Source organism: Salmo salar, unplaced genomic scaffold (genome assembly GCF_905237065.1).
Source record: "Salmo salar unplaced genomic scaffold, Ssal_v3.1, whole genome shotgun sequence".
NCBI lineage: Eukaryota > Metazoa > Chordata > Actinopteri > Salmoniformes > Salmonidae > Salmo > Salmo salar.
The window spans coordinates 90,001-107,500 of NW_025547416.1; the positions used below are offsets into that span (position 1 = coordinate 90,001).

Sequence of the window (17,500 nt, forward strand, 5' to 3'; positions counted from 1 at the left end):
TATTCACTCTGATATAGTGGCTAGGCCTACTGTAAATACAGTATGTAGTCTACATAGTATTCACTGATATAGGGGCTAGGTCTACTGTAAATACAGTATGTAGTCTACAAGGTATTCACTCTGATATAGGGGCTAGGTCTACTGTAAATACAGTATGTAGTCTACATAGTATTCACTCTGATATAGGGGCTAGCCTTACTGTAAATACAGTATGTAGTCTACAAGGTATTCACTCTGATATGGGGGCTAGGTCTACTGTAAATACAGTATGTAGTCTACAAGGTATTCACTCTGATATAGGGGCTGGGTCTACTGTAAATACAGTATGTAGTCTACATAGCATTCACTCTGATATAGGGGCTAGCCTTACTGTAAATACAGTATGTAGTCTACAAGGTATTCACTCTGATATGGGGGCTAGGTATACTGTAAATACAGTATGTAGTCTACAAGGTATTCACTCTGATATAGGGGCTAGGTCTACTGTAAATACAGTATGTAGTCTACAAGGTATTCACTCTGATATAGGGGCTAGGTCTACTGTAAATACAGTATGTAGTCTACAAGGTATTCACTCTGATATAGGGGCTGGGTCTACTGTAAATACAGTATGTAGTCTACATAGCATTCACTCTGATATAGGGGCTAGGTCTACTGTAAATACAGTATGTAGTCTACAAGGTATTCACTCTGATATAGGGGCTAGGTCTACTGTAAATACAGTATGTAGTCTACAAGGTATTCACTCTGATATAGGGGCTAGGTCTACTGTAAATACAGTATGTAGTCTACAAGGTATTCACTCTGATATAGGGGCTAGGTCTACTGTAAATACAGTATGTAGTCTACAAGGTATTCACTCTGATATAGGGGCTAGGTCTACTGTAAATACAGTATGTAGTCTACAAGGTATTCACTCTGATATAGGGGCTGGGTCTACTGTAAATACAGTATGTAGTCTACAAGGTATTCACTCTGATATAGGGGCTAGGTCTACTGTAAATACAGTATGTAGTCTACAAGGTATTCACTCTGATATAGGGGCTAGGTCTACTGTAAATACAGTATGTAGTCTACAAGGTATTCACTCTGATATAGGGGCTGGGTCTACTGTAAATACAGTATGTAGTCTACATAGTATTCACTCTGGTATAGGGGCTAGGTCTACTGTAAATACAGTATGTAGTCTACAAGGTATTCACTCTGATATAGGGGCTAGGTCTACTGTAAATACAGTATGTAGTCTACATAGTATTCACTCTGGTATAGGGGCTAGGTCTACTGTAAATACAGTATGTAGTCTACAAGGTATTCACTCTGATATAGGGGCTAGGTCTACTGTAAATACAGTTTGTAGTCTACAAGGTATTCACACTGATATAGGGGCTAGGTCTACTGTAAATACAGTATGTAGTCTACAAGGTATTCACACTGATATAGGGGCTAGGTCTACTGTAAATACAGTATGTAGTCTACATAGCATTCACTCTGATATAGGGGCTAGGTCTACTGTAAATACAGTATGTAGTCTACAAGGTATTCACTCTGATATAGGGGCTGGGTCTACTGTAAATACAGTATGTAGTCTACAAGGTATTCACTCTGATATAGGGGCTAGGTCTACTGTAAATACAGTATGTAGTCTACAAGGTATTCACTCTGATATAGGGGCTGGGTCTACTGTAAATACAGTATGTAGTCTACATAGTATTCACTCTGATATAGGGCCTAGGTCTACTGTAAATACAGTTTGTAGTCTACATAGTATTCACTCTGATATAGGGCCTAGGTCTACTGTAAATACAGTATGTAGTCTACAAGGTATTCACTCTGATATAGGGGCTACGCCTACTGTAAATACAGTATGTAGTCTACATAGTATTCACTCTGATATAGGGGCTAGGTCTACTGTAAATACAGTATGTAGTCTACAAGGTATTCACACTGATATAGGGGCTGGGTCTACTGTAAATACAGTATGTAGTCTACAAGGTATTCACACTGATATAGGGGCTGGGTCTACTGTAAATACAGTATGTAGTCTACAAGGTATTCACTCTGATATAGAGGCTGGGTCTACTGTAAATACAGTATGTAGTTTACTGTAATTTGCATTATGGCTGAGCGTGGACATGCCAAACATCGTCAATAAGCAACAATTCATTCATTATTGATAAGGCCTCAAAAAAAAACGTTAAAAAAAAAGAGAATGAATAATTTCCTTTATATTCTAAACAACTTTACAGCTTGTTTTAAATTTTTTAACAAGAAATTTTGGATTTTAATGCACATCCACGCCGTTCACAGTAGCTGGACAGAGATCCTATATGAATAGAGAGAGAGGGCGAATGTCCCCCTCACCGTTCCACTGCGTCCTAAATAGGCCTGTGGTTTTTTTATGAACATGCAGAACCATCTTACAGATCACGTCGCGTTCGCACATCTCTCTCTCTCTCTCTCGCCGCAGACGTTGTCACTGATAAACCAGGAAGTTGAATCCTTCTGGTAAGTTGGGTTGTAAAATAAAAAATGTAAAACGGGTCTCAGATAACGATTAAATAATACAAGGTTATCTGGTGTTCAGAGAGGTTCTCATCTCCTCGTTTCATGATCGGCATGGACACGTAGCCTAAATAACGGATAGGAGGGTTTTATGCACGTTTAAAACGGGACCTGCATGGTTAAAATAATGTGGGTCTGCCTCCTGCATGGTTAAAATAATGTGGGTTTGCCTCCTGCATGGTTAAAATAATGTGGGTCTGCCTCCTGCATGGCTAAAATAATGTGGATCTGCCTCCTGCATGGTTAAAATAATGTGGGTCTGCCTCCTGCATGGTTAAAATAATGTGGGTCTGGCTCCTGCATGGCTAAAATAATGTGGATCTGCCTCCTGCATGGTTAAAATAATGTGGGTCTGCCTCCTGCATGGTTAAAATAATGTGGATCTGCCTCCTGCATGGCTAAAACAATGTGGATCTGCCTCCTGCATGGTTAAAATAATGTGGATCTGCCTCCTGCATGGTTAAAATAATGTGGATCTGCCTCCTGCATGGCTAAAATAATGTGGATCTGCCTCCTGCATGGTTAAAATAATGTGGATCTGCCTCCTGCATGGCTAAAATAATGTGGATCTGCCTCCTGCATGGCTAAAATAATGTGGATCTGCCTCCTGCATGGCTAAAACAATGTGGATCTGCCTCCTGCATGGTTAAAAAAATGTGGATCTGCCTCCTGCATGGCTAAAATAATGTGGATCTGCCTCCTGCATGGTTAAAATAATGTGGATCTGCCTCCTGCATGGTTAAAATAATGTGGATCTGCCTCCTGCATGGCTAAAATAATGTGGATCTGCCTCCTTCATGGCTAAAATAATGTGGATCTGCCTCCTGCATGGCTAAAATAATGTGGGTCTGCTTCCTGCATGGCTAAAACAATGTGGATCTGCCTCCTGCATGGCTAAAATAATGTGGATCTGCCTCCTGCATGGTTAAAACAATGTGGATCTGCCTCCTGCATGGTTAAAATAATGTGGATCTGCCTCCTGCATGGTTAAAACAATGTGGATCTGCCTCCTGCATGGTTAAAACAATGTGGATCTGCCTCCTGCATGGCTAAAATAATGTGGATCTGCCTCCTGCATGGCTAAAATAATGTGGATCTGTCTACAATACAGAGGTAAAAAAGGGAATGTCGACTCACTGTTTTACTCCTCTCGAACTTTTTATATTTGAATAAACCTTTGGTGATTTAAGATTTATTTCCAAGTGGTTTCAGGAGCCAATCCCTTTAATCGACAGTCTTGACTACTAAGACTAAAAGGGGAGGTTTTGCTTGTTTTCATTTCATCAAATAAAACTTTACTGAACAAAAATCAACGCAAGATTAAACAATTTCAATGATTTTTACCGAGTTACAGTTAATTTATTAAGGAAATCAGTCAAATGAAATAAAATTCATTATTCCCTAATCTATGGATTTCACATGACTGGGCAGCGGTGAAACTATAGGTGGGCCTGGGAGGGAAAAAGGTCCATCCATTTGGGAGCAACGCCCAGCCAATCAAAATTACTTCATTTTTTTTTACCACAAAAGGACATTATTACAGACAGAAATACTTCTCAGTTTCATCAGCTGTCCGGGGTGGCTGGTCTCAGACGATCCCCGCAGGTGAAGAAGGTCCTGGGCTGACGTGGTCTGCGGTTGTGAGGCCGGTTGGACGTACTGCTAAATTCTCTAAAAAGAAGTTGGAAGCGGCTTATGGTAGAGAAATGAACATTCAATTCACTGCCAACAGCTCTGGTGGAAATTCCTGCTGTCAGCCAATTTGCACACTCCCTCAAAAACATGAGACATCTGTAGCATTGTCTTGTGTGACAAAAACTGCACATTTTAGAGTGGCCTTTTATTGTCCCCCAGCACAAGGTGCACCTATGTAACGATAATGCTGTTTAATCAGCTTCTTGATATGCCTCAGGTGGATGGGTGCTCACTAACAGGGGATGTAAACAAATTTGTGAACAACATTTTTCAGTGAAATAAGCTTCTTGTGCGTCTGGAACATTTCTGGAATCTTTTATTTTAGGGCTTTTATTTCAGGGCTTTTATTTCAGGGCTTTTATTTCAGGGCTTTTATTTCAGGGCTTTTATTTCAGGGCTTTTATTTCAGGGCTTTTATTTTAGGGCTTTTATTTCAGGGCTTTTATTTTAGGGCTTTTATTTCAGGGCTTTTATTTCAGGGCTTTTATTTCAGGACCAACACGCCCTGACCTGAGAGAGAGGGTTTGTTTCTCTATGTGGTTAGGTCAGGGTGTGGGGGAGTGGGAATTCTATGTTTTTGTATTTCTTTGTTTTGGGCCGAGTATGGTTCCTAATCAGAGGCAGCTGTCTATCGTTGTCTCTGATTGGGAACCATACTTAGGCAGCCTTTTTTCCCACCTGTGTTGGTGGGTAGTTGTTTTCTGTTTTGTGTTTTCTGTACCTGACGGAACTGTGCGCGTTCGTTTTTCCCTTTGCTATCTTGGTTCGAGAGTTTGTTTGATTCAAATAAAACAATCATGAACACGTGCCACGATGCATCTTGGTCCCCTCTCTCTACGACGAGCGTTACACTGGGATCTTTTATTTCAGGGTCAACACTTTATATGTAGAGTTTATGGTTTTGTTCAGTATAAATGGCAAAAAGCATTTTGTTTTTTTAAAAAATGTTTATAAATAGGAAGTACACAGGCATTAACAGCACATTAGGCCATAGCCGCAGGAAGTAGGGGGGCTGGTACCCCTTGAAAAATCAGAATATTACAAAGTTACAGTTGAAATCGGAAGATTATATACATTTATGTTGGAGTCATTAAAACTTGTTTTTTCAACCACTCCACAAATTTCTTGTTAACAAACTATAGTTTTGGCAAGTCGGTTAGGACATCTACTTTGTGCATGACACAAGTAATTTGTCCAACAATTGTTTACAGACAGATTATTTCACTGATAATTCACTGTATCACAATTCCAGTGGGTCAGAAGTTTACATACACTAAGTTGACTGTGCCTTTAAACAGCTTGGAAAATTCCAGAAAATGATGTCATGGCTTTAGAAGCGTCTAATAGGCTAATTGACATCATTTCAGCCAATTAGAGGTGTCTTTTTGTTTGACATCATGGGAAAATCAAAAGAAATCAGCCAAGACCTCAGAAAACAAATTGTAGACCTCCACAAGTCTGGTTCATCCTTGGGAGCAATTTCCAAACGCCTGAAGGTACCACGTTCATCTGTACAAACAATAGTACGCAAGTATAAACACCATGGGACCACGCAGCCGTCATACCGCTCAGGAAGGAGACGCGTTCTGTCTCCTAGAGATGAACGGACTTTGGTGCGAAAAGTGCAAATCAATCCCAGAACAACAGCAAAGGACCTTGTGGAGATGCTGGAGGAAACAGGTACAAAAGTATCTATATCCACAGTAAAACGAGACCTATATCGACATAACCTGAAAGGCCACTCAGCAAGGAAGAAGCCACTGCTCCAAAACCACCATAAAAAAGCCAGACTACGGTTTGCAACTGCACATGGGGACAAAGATTGTAGTTTTTGGAGAAATGTCCTCTGGTCTGATGAAACAAAAATAGAACTGCTTGGCCATAATGACCATCGTTATGATTGGAGGAAAAAGGGGGAAGCTTGCAAGCCGAAGAACACCATCCCAACCGTGAAGCACGGGGGTGGCAGCATCATGTTGTGGGGGTGCTTTGCTGCAGGAGGGACTGGTGCACTGCACAAAATAGATGGCAACATGAGGAAGGAAAAATACGTGGATATATTGAAGCAACATCTCAAGACATCAGTCAGGAAGTTAAAGCTTGGTCGCAAATGGGTCTTCCAAACGGACAATGACCCCAAGCATACTTCCACAGTTGTGGCAAAATGGCTTAAGGACAACAGAGTCAAGGTATTGGAGCGGCCATCACAAAGCCCTGAACTCAATCCTATAGAACATTTGTGGGCAGAACTGAAAAATCATGTGCGAGCAAGGAGGCCTACAAACCTGACTCAGTTACACCAACTTATTGTGGGAAGCTTGTGGAAGGCTACCTGAAACGTTTGACCCAAGTTAAACAATTTAAAGGCAATGCTACCAAATACTAATTGAGTTTATATGTAAACTTTTGACCCACTGGGAATGTGATGAAAGAAATAAAAGCTGAAATAAATAAATCTCTCTACTATTATTCTGACATTTCACATTCTTAAAATAAAGTGGTGATCCTAACTGACCTAAGATAGAGAATTTTTACAAGGATTAAATATCAGGAATTGTGAAAAACTTAGTTTAAATGTTTTTGGCTAAGGTGTATGTAAACTTCCAACTTCAACTGTATGTCTGTCTGTCATGTAGCCTAATGAAGACTGCTGTCTGTCTGTCTGTCTGTCTGTCTGTCTGTCTGTCTGTCTGTCTGTCTGTCTGTCTGTCTGTCTGTCTGTCTGTCTGTCTGTCTGTCTGTCTGTGTGTTTGTGTGTCTCTCTCTGTCTGTGTGTGTGTGTGTGTGTGTGTGTGTGTGTGTGTGTGTGTGTGTGTGTGTGTGTGTGTGTGTGTGTGTGTGTGTCTCCATGGCTTGTCAGACAGCAGCACCTGTTTAAAGTAGTGAGTTCTGTATCTGTATCTGTTCGCAGCCTCTCCTCGGTGTTAATCTCTATGGGACGTGTTAGACTAGGGGAGAGTTATTTTAACCAGCCGTCGGCCCCCCCCCAGGGGGGGACATGTGTTACCCTCATTTAAACAACACAGGAAGTGTTTAGAGAGAGCGAAAGGACTGAAAGACGGAAAGAGATATCGCTCGGGTGGGTACGTGAAACCGCGGATGGAGGAATGCAGCTCAGAGAGAGAGAGAGAGAGAGAGAGAGAGAGAGAGAGAGAGAGAGAGAGAGAGAGAGAGAGAGAGAGAGAGAGAGAGAGAGAGAGAGAGAGAGAGAGAGAGAGAGAGAGAGAGAGAGAGAGAGAGAGAGAGAGAGAGTCTTGTAGAAACAGGTTTCTTACCTTTGTATGTTTTCAGGTTTAGGATTTCTCCTTTTGCTGGGTTTGGTGTCTCTCTTATAAAGAGACTGTTTTGTGTTGGGTGTTGCTCGACTGTTTAAAGTGAAAGGCATTGTGGGGTAGGAATTTCTCACATACTTCTAAGAGATGATGTCCTTAAAATATATAGTGTGTGTGTGTGTGTGTGTGTCGTGTGTGTGTGTGTCTGTGTCTGTGTGTGTGTGTGTGTGTCTCTCTCTCTGTCTGTCTGTGTGTGTCTCTCTCTCTCTGTGTGTGTGTGTGTGTGTGTGTGTGTGTGTGTGTGTATGACTTGTCCTATCAACACACTAAAATAACCTCTTTGTCAATTCTATCCAATTTCAATTTAAGGAGCTTTATTGACATGGGGGGGAAAACATACGTTAAAATCGCAAAAGCGGAGTGAAATAGATAATATTTATTGTTTATTTCTCTTTTGTTTATTAACAGTAAACAAAAATAATAAAATACATTTCAAATTATGTCTATTTACTACAGTGTTGTAATGATGTATAATTAATTATAAATTATGTCTATATACTACAGTGTTGTAATGATGTATAATTAGTTATAAATTATGTCTATATACTACAGTGTTGTAATGATGTATAATTAATTATAAATTATGTCTATATACTACAGTGTTGTAATGATGTATAATTAGTTAAGTGTCCCTTTCGCCCCAACCTGGGCTCGAACCAGGGACCCTCTGCATACGTCAACAACTTAAAATATATCTCTGCAAAACATCGTTACCCATCGTTACCACAAGAGCAGCGGCCCCCTGCTAACTAGCTAGCCGTTTCACACCGGTTACATAAACATAAATATGTTTTTTTTTAAATTTACAATGGTGTTTGTTCTTCACTGGTTGCCCTTTTCTTGTGGCAACTGGTCACAAATCTTGCTGCTGTGATGCAACACTGTGGTATTTCACCCAGTAGATATGGGAGTTTATTAAAATTGGGTTTGTTTTCGAATTCTTTGTGGGTCTGTGTAATCTGAGGGAAATATGTGTCTCTAATATGGTCATACATTTGGCAGGAAGTTAGGAAGTGCAGCTCAGTTTCCACCTCATTTTGTGGGCAGTGTTGCAACATAGCCTGTCTTCTCTTGAGACCTTTCTCAATAGCAAGGCTATGCTCACTGAGTCTGTACATAGTCAAAGCTTTCCTTAAGTTTGGGTCAGTCACAGTGGTCAGGTATTCTACCACTGTGTCCTCTCTGTTTAGGGACAAATAACATTCTAGTTCGCTCAGTTTTTTTGGTTAATTCTTTCCAATGTGTCAAGTAATTATCTTTTTGTTTTCTCATGATTTGGTTGGTGTCTAATGGTGTTGCTGTCTCTCCACCTGTTCTTTCTCTCTCTCTCCCCTCGTCACCTCTCTTTCTCTCTCTCTCCTTTCTCTCCCCTCGTCACCTCTCTTTCTCTCTCTCTCCCCTGCTCCTTTCTCTCCCTCCCCCATATCTCCCTCTCTCTCCCTCGTCACCTCTCTTCTCTCCCGCTCCTTTCTCTCCCTCCTCCCTCCCCCCATATCTCCCCTCTCTCTCTCTCTCTCTCCTCTCCCTCTCCTCCTTACCTCTCTTTCTCCACCTCTCTCTCACCTCCCCCCCATATCTCCCCTCTCTCTCTCTCTCTCCCTCCCCATCTCTCCCCTCCCCCTCCTTTCTCTCACCCCCCTCCCCCTCCTTTCTCTCACCTCTCTTTCTCCCCTTCTCTCCCCCCACAGCCAGTTGATGGAGAATAAGATCAGTGTGGTAGAGAGAGGAGCCTTCCAGGACCTGAAGGAGCTCGAGAGACTGTGAGTCAAAACACTGTCGCCATTTTCACACACACACACACACACACACACACACACACACACACACACACACGGACATTTTAGTCATTTAGCAGACGCTCTTATCCAGAGCGACTTACAGTAGTGAATGCATACATTTCATACATTATATTCTCCGTACTGGGAATCGAACCCACAACCCTGGCGTTGCAAACACCATGCTCTACCAGCTGAGCCACACGGGACACGGGACAGCCAATACCATTAATTAAACAGTGTTACATGGACAGACAGTGGACAGGGTTACATGGGACAGACAGTGGACAGGGTTACATGGGACAGACAGTGGACAGGGTTACAGGGGACAGACAGAGGACAGGGTTACATGGACAGACAGTGGACAGGGTTACATGGACAGACAGAGGACAGTGTTACATGGACAGACAGTGGACAGGGTTACATGGACAGACAGTGGACAGTGTTACATGGACAGACAGTGGACAGGGTTACATGGGACAGACAGTGGACAGGGTTACATGGGACAGACAGTGGACAGGGTTACATGGACAGACAGTGGACAGGGTTACATGGACAGACAGTGGACAGGGTTACATGGGACAGACAGTGGACAGGGTTACATGGACAGACAGTGGACAGGGTTACATGGACAGACAGTGGACAGGGTTACATGGACAGACAGTGGACAGGGTTACATGGACAGACAGAGGACAGGGTTACATGGGACAGACTGTGGACAGGGTTACATGGACAGACAGTGGACAGGGTTACATGGACAGACAGTGGACAGGGTTACATGGGACAGACTGTGGACAGGGTTACATGGACAGACAGTGGACAGGGTTACATGGGACAGACAGTGGACAGGGTTACATGGGACAGACATTAGACAGGGTTACATGGACAGACAGTGGACAGGGTTACATGGACAGACAGTGGACAGGGTTACATGGGACGGACAGGGTTACATGGGACAGACAGAGAACAGTGTTACATGGACAGACAGAGGACAGGGTTACATGGGACAGACAGTGGACAGGGTTACATGGACAGACAGTGGACAGGGTTACATGGGACAGACAGAGGACAGGGTTACATGGGACAGACAGTGGACAGGGTTACATGGGACAGACAGTGGACAGTGTTACATGGACAGACAGTGGACAGGGTTACATGGACAGACAGTGGACAGGGTTACATGGACAGACAGTGGACAGGGTTACATGGACAGACAGTGGACAGGGTTACATGGGACAGACAGTGGACAGGGTTACATGGACAGACAGTGGACAGGGTTACATGGGACAGACAGTGGACAGGGTTACATGGGACAGACAGAGGACAGGGTTACATGGACAGACAGAGGACAGTGTTACATGGGACAGACAGTGGACAGGGTTACATGGACAGACAGTGGACAGGGTATTAGAGGCTGAATGGTGAATTGGGGGAGGTGGTGGGGGGGGTACTTTGGCGACAGGCCCTCTGGGTAGTTATGGCGTAATTAAGCCTGGTGTGTGTGTGTGTGTGTGTGTGTGTGTGTGTGTGTGTGTGTGTGTGTGTGTGTGTGTGTGTGTGTGTGTGACAGCCAGAGCCAGACTTTTAAGGAATGTCCATCACACCCTCAACCACATATAGACAGACAGACAGACAGACAGACAGACAGACAGACAGACAGACAGACAGACAGACAGACAGACAGACAGACAGACTGTCTCTCTCTCTGACTTGTAACTAACACTCTGCCAGGACATCCGTGTTCCATCAGCGTTCCATCAGCGTTCCATCAGCGTTCCATCAGTGTTCCATCAGCGTTCCATCAGTGTTCCATCAGCGTTCCATCAGTGTTCCATCAGCGTTCCATCAGTGTTCCATCAGCTTTCCATCAGCGTTCCATCAGCATTACTAACAATCTGTCAGGACATCAGTGTTCCATCAGCGTTCCATCCGCGTTCCATCAGCGTTCCATCAGCGATCCATCCGCGTTCCATCAGCGTTCCATCCGCGTTCCATCGGCGTTCCATCGGCTTTCCATCGGCGTTCCATCCGCGTTCCATCAGCGTTCCATCAGCGTTCCATCAGCGTTCCATCCGCGTTCCATCCGCGTTCCATCGGCGTTCCATCGGCGTTCCATCGGCGTTCCATCGGCCTTCCATCGGCGTTCGCTTCCTGACCACAACATGTCGTTGTGTAGCAGAGGGAGATGTGATGTAGATGATGGTGCTGGCTTGGCATGTTCACTCAGAGTCCAGCCCTGAAAGACCCCCCCCCCCCCGCTGTGGGGGCCACAATGACCTGTCTCTGGGGGAGGAGGGAGGGGCGCTATCAAAGGAACACAACCTCCAGGGATAAGGGGCCCTGCTGGGCCGCGATGCCCACAGGAGAGGACTCTAAGCGGGCCTGACGGATTCACACTGACTGCCCCCCGTGGAGGGGAGAAACGGTCCTCTCTCTGCCCCAGGATGGCTCCTCCGGGCGGGGTGCAGGGCTGGGGTCAGGAGTGCTGCATGGAGGGTGGATGGGGTAGAGAGGAGGGGGAGATGGCATGTCCCATACACACAAGAGACATGGTCGCTCACTCACGCACACGTACACACACACCACTGGCCTGTCACTTTCTATCTTTATCTTTCAGTTTCTCCCTCTCTCTCTCTCTCTCTCTCTCTCTCTCTCTCTCTCTCTCTCTCTCTCTCTCTCTCTCTCTCTCTCTCTCTCTCTCTCTCTCTCTCTCTCTCTCTCTCTCTCTCGCTCTCTCTCCTTCTTTCACTGTGAAATGCTGAATACAACAGGTGTAGTAGACCTCACAGTGAAATGCTGAATACAACAGGTGTAGTAGACCTCACAGTGAAATGCTGAATACAACAGGTGTAGTAGACCTCACAGTGAAATGCTGAATACAACAGGTGTAGTAGACCTCACAGTGAAATGCTGAATACAACAGGTGTAGTAGACCTTACAGTGAAATGCTGAATACAACAGGTGTAGTAGACCTTACAGTGAAATGCTGAATACAACAGGTGTAGTAGACCTCACAGTGAAATGCTGAATACAACAGGTGTAGTAGACCTCACAGTGAAATGCTGAATACAACAGGTGTAGTAGACCTCACAGTGAAATGCTGAATACAACAGGTGTAGTAGACCTCACTGTGAAATGCTGAATACAACAGGTGTAGACCTCACAGTAAAATGCTGAATACAACAGGTGTAGTAGACCTCACAGTGAAATGCTGAATACAACAGGTGTAGTAGACCTCACAGTGAAATGCTGAATACAACAGGTGTAGTAGACCTCACAGTGAAATGCTGAATACAACAGGTGTAGTAGACCTCACAGTGAAATGCTGAATACAACAGGTGTAGTAGACCTCACAGTGAAATGCTGAATACAACAGGTGTAGTAGACCTTACAGTGAAATGCTGAATACAACAGGTGTAGTAGACCTTACAGTGAAATGCTGAATACAACAGGTGTAGTAGACCTCACAGTGAAATGCTGAATACAACAGGTGTAGTAGACCTCACAGTGAAATGCTGAATACAACAGGTGTAGTAGACCTCACAGTGAAATGCTGAATACAACAGGTGTAGTAGACCTCACAGTGAAATGCTGAATACAACAGGTGTAGTAGACCTCACAGTGAAATGCTGAATACAACAGGTGTTGTAGACCTCACAGTGAAATGCTGAATACAACAGGTGTAGTAGACCTCACAGTGAAATGCTGAATACAACAGGTGTAGTAGACCTCACAGTGAAATGCTGAATACAACAGGTGTAGTAGACCTCACAGTGAAATGCTGAATACAACAGGTGTAGTAGACCTCACAGTGAAATGCTGAATACAACATGTGTAGTAGACCTCACAGTGAAATGCTGAATACAACAGGTGTAGTAGACCTCACAGTGAAATGCTGAATACAACAGGTGTAGTAGACCTCACAGTGAAATGCTGAATACAACAGGTGTAGTAGACCTTACAGTGAAATGCTGAATACAACAGGTGTAGTAGACCTCACAGTGAAATGCTGAATACAACAGGTGTAGTAGACCTCACAGTGAAATGCTGAATACAACAGGTGTAGTAGACCTCACAGTGAAATGCTGAATACAACAGGTGTAGTAGACCTCACAGTGAAATGCTGAATACAACATGTGTAGTAGACCTCACAGTGAAATGCTGAATACAACAGGTGTAGTAGACCTTACAGTGAAATGCTGAATACAACAGGTGTAGTAGACCTTACAGTGAAATGCTGAATACAACAGGTGTAGTAGACCTCACAGTGAAATGCTGAATACAACATGTGTAGTAGACCTCACAGTGAAATGCTGAATACAACAGGTGTAGTAGACCTCACAGTGAAATGCTTACTTACAAACCCTTAACCAACAATGCAGTTCAAGAGGAGTTAAGTAAATATTGACCAAATTTAAATTTTTTAATTTAACTATGCAAGTCAGTTCAGAACAAATTCTTATTTACAATGACTGTGTTACCGGGGGAACAGTGGGTTAACTGCCTTGTTCAGGGGGCAGAACGACAGATTTTTATCTTGTCAGCTCGGGGTCTGTTAGTCTGTTAGTCCATTACCCTGTCTTATACAGAGACTATCTGTTAGTCTGTTAGTCCATTACCCTGTCTTATACAGATTATCTGTTAGTCTGTTAGTCCATTACCCTGTCTTATACAGAGACTATCTGTTAGTCTGTTAGTCCATTACCCTGTCTTATACAGAGACTATCTGTTAGTCTGTTAGTCTGTTAGTCCATTACCCTGTCTTATACAGATTATCTGTTAGTCTGTCAGTCTGTTAGTCCATTACCCTGTCTTATACAGAGACTATCTGTTAGTCTGTTAGTCCATTACCCTGTCTTATACAGACTATCTGTTAGTCTGTTAGTCTGTTAGTCCATTACCCTGTCTTATACAGAGACTATCTGTTAGTCTGTTAGTCCATTACCCTGTCTTATACAGAGACTATCTGTTAGTCTGTTAGTCCATTACCCTGTCTTATACAGAGACTATCTGTTAGTCTGTTAGTCTGTTAGTCCATTACCCTGTCTTATACAGATTATCTGTTAGTCTGTCAGTCTGTTAGTCCATTACCCTGTCTTATACAGAGACTATCTGTTAGTCTGTTAGTCCATTACCCTGTCTTATACAGACTATCTGTTAGTCTGTTAGTCTGTTAGTCCATTACCCTGTCTTATACAGACTATCTGTTAGTCTGTTAGTCCATTACCCTGTCTTATACAGACTATCTGTTAGTCTGTTAGTCTGTTAGTCCATTACCCTGTCTTATACAGACTATCTGTTAGTCTGTTAGTCCATTACCCTGTCTTATACAGACTATCTGTTAGTCTGTTAGTCCATTACCCTGTCTTATACAGACTATCTGCTAGTCTGTTAGTCTGTTAGTCCATTACCCTGTCTTATACAGACTATCTGTTAGTCCTGTTAGTCCATTACCCTGTCTTATACAGAGACTATCTGTCAGTCTGTTAGTCCATTACCCTGTCTTATACAGAGACAATCTGTTAGTCTGTCAGTCTGTTAGTCCATTACCCTGTCTTATACAGATACTATCTGTTAGTCCATTACCCTGTCTTATACAGAGACTATCTGTTAGTCTGTCAGTCCATTACCCTGTCTTATACAGAGACTATCTGTCAGTCTGTTAGTCTGTTAGTCCATTACCCTGTCTTATACAGAGACTATCTGTTAGTCTGTCAGTCTGTTAGTCCATTACCCTGTCTTATACAGACTATCTGCTAGTCTGTTAGTCCATTACCCTGTCTTATACAGACTATCTGTTAGTCTGTCAGTCCATTACCCTGTCTTATACAGAGACTATCTGTTAGTCTGTTAGTCCATTACCCTGTCTTATACAGAGACTATCTGTTAGTCTGTTAGTCCATTACCCTGTCTTATACAGACTATCTGTTAGTCTGTTAGTCTGTTAGTCCATTACCCTGTCTTATACAGAGACTATCTGTTAGTCTGTTAGTCTGGCAGTCCATTACCCTGTCTTATAAAGAGACTATCTGTTAGTCTGTTAGTCCATTACCCTGTCTTATACAGATACTATCTGTTAGTCTGTTAGTCCATTACCCTGTCTTATACAGAGACTATCTGTTAGTCTGTTAGTCTGTCAGTCCATTACCCTGTTTTATACAGAGACTATCTGTTAGTCTGTTAGTCCATTACCCTGTCTTATACAGACTATCTGTTAGTCTGTTAGTCTGTTAGTCCATTACCCTGTCTTATACAGATACTATCTGTCAGTCTGTTAGTCCATTACCCTGTCTTATACAGACTATCTGTTAGTCTGTTAGTCCATTACCCTGTCTTATACAGAGACTATCTGTTAGTCTGTTAGTCTGTTAGTCCATTACCCTGTCTTATACAGAGACTATCTGTTAGTCTGTTAGTCCATTACCCTGTCTTATACAGACTATCTGTTAGTCTGGCAGTCCATTACCCTGTCTTATACAGAGACTATCTGTTAGTCTGTTAGTCCATTACCCTGTCTTATACAGACTATCTGTTAGTCTGGCAGTCCATTACCCTGTCTTATACAGACTATCTGCTAGTCTGTTAGTCTGTTAGTCCATTTCCCTGTCTTATACAGAGACTATCTGTTAGTCTGTTAGTCCATTACCCTGTCTTATACACAGACTATCTGTTAGTCTGTCAGTCTGTTAGTCCATTACCCTGTCATATACAGAGACTATCTGTCAGTCTGTTAGTCCATTACCCTGTCTTATACAGACTATCTGTTAGTCTGTTAGTCCATTACCCTGTCTTATACAGACTATCTGTATACCACAACCCCTCTGTCCTTATTGGTTCAATATACCACACCCCTCTGTCCTTATTGGTTCAATATACCACACCCCTCTGTCCTTATTGGTGTGGTATATCGACCAATAAGGACAGAGGGGGTGTGGTATATCGACCAATAAGGACAGGGGGTGTAGTATATCGACCAATAAGGACAGAGGGGTGTGGTATATCGACCAATAAGGACAGAGGGGTTGTGGTATATCGACCAATAAGGACAAAGGGGGTGTGGTATATTGACTCAATAAGGACAGAGGGGGTGGCCTATATACCCTGGCTAAGCGCTGTTTTAGTCACGACGCAACGCAGAGTGCCTGGATACAGCCCTTAGCCGTGGCATATTGGCCATGTAACACAAACCCCCTGAGGTGCCTTATTGCTACTAGAAACTGGGTGCCAACGGAATTAGAGCAGTAAGCAAGTAGTTTTGTCATACCCGTCGTATAGTGTCTGATATACCACGGCTTTCAGCCAATCAGCATCCAGGAACCTAACTACCCTGTATATAAATATCTTTACTAAAAGTCCAGTCACTGAGGACCTGAAGCGTCTACAGTTCATCTACTATAATAGAGTTTAATAGAGTTTATAATAGAGTTTAATAGAGTTTATAATAGAGTTTAATAGAGTTTAATAGAGTTTATAATAGAGTTTAATAGAGTTTAATAGAGTTTATAATAGAGTTTAATAGAGTTTATAATAGAGTTTAATAGAGTTTATAATAGAGTTTAATAGAGTTTAATAGAGTTTATAATATAGTTTAATAGAGTTTATAATAGAGTTTAATAGAGTTTATAATAGAGTTTAATAGAGTTTAATAGAGTTTATAATAGAGTTTATAATATAGTTTAATAGAGTTTATAATAGAGTTTATAATAGAGTTTAATAGAGTTTAATAGAGTTTATAATAGAGTTTTTAATAGAGTTTATAATAGAGTTTAATAGAGTTTAATAGAGTTTATAATATAGTTTAATAGAGTTTATGATAGAGTTTGTAATAGAGTTTAATAGAGTTTATAATAGAGTTTAATAGAGTTTATAATAGAGTTTAATAGAGTTTATAATAGAGTTTAATAGAGTTTAATAGAGTTTATAATAGAGTTTATAATAGAGTTTATAATAGAGTTTATAATAGAGTTTATAATAGAGTTTAATAGAGTTTAATAGAGTTTATAATAGAGTTTATAATAGAGTTTAATACAGACAGTCTCTGAGGACTTGAAGCGTCTACAGTTCATGTCAGTTCATCCTCGTGTCTAAAAACTGAGGCTTGTCATCTCACTGACCCACTCCCTGGTGGTCATATGG

General features: G+C 42.2%; 1 protein-coding gene across 1 annotated transcript in view; it reads left to right on the forward strand.

Moving 5' to 3' along the window:
• Window positions 1–17,500, forward strand: part of LOC123731815 (slit homolog 2 protein-like) — a 35,883-nt gene that overhangs the window by 14,757 nt on the left and 3,626 nt on the right. Inside the window, exon 3 of the mRNA XM_045711241.1 lies at window positions 9,278–9,349. Coding sequence (XP_045567197.1) covers window positions 9,278–9,349 — 72 coding nt within the window. The remainder of the gene's footprint in view (window positions 1–9,277; window positions 9,350–17,500) is intronic.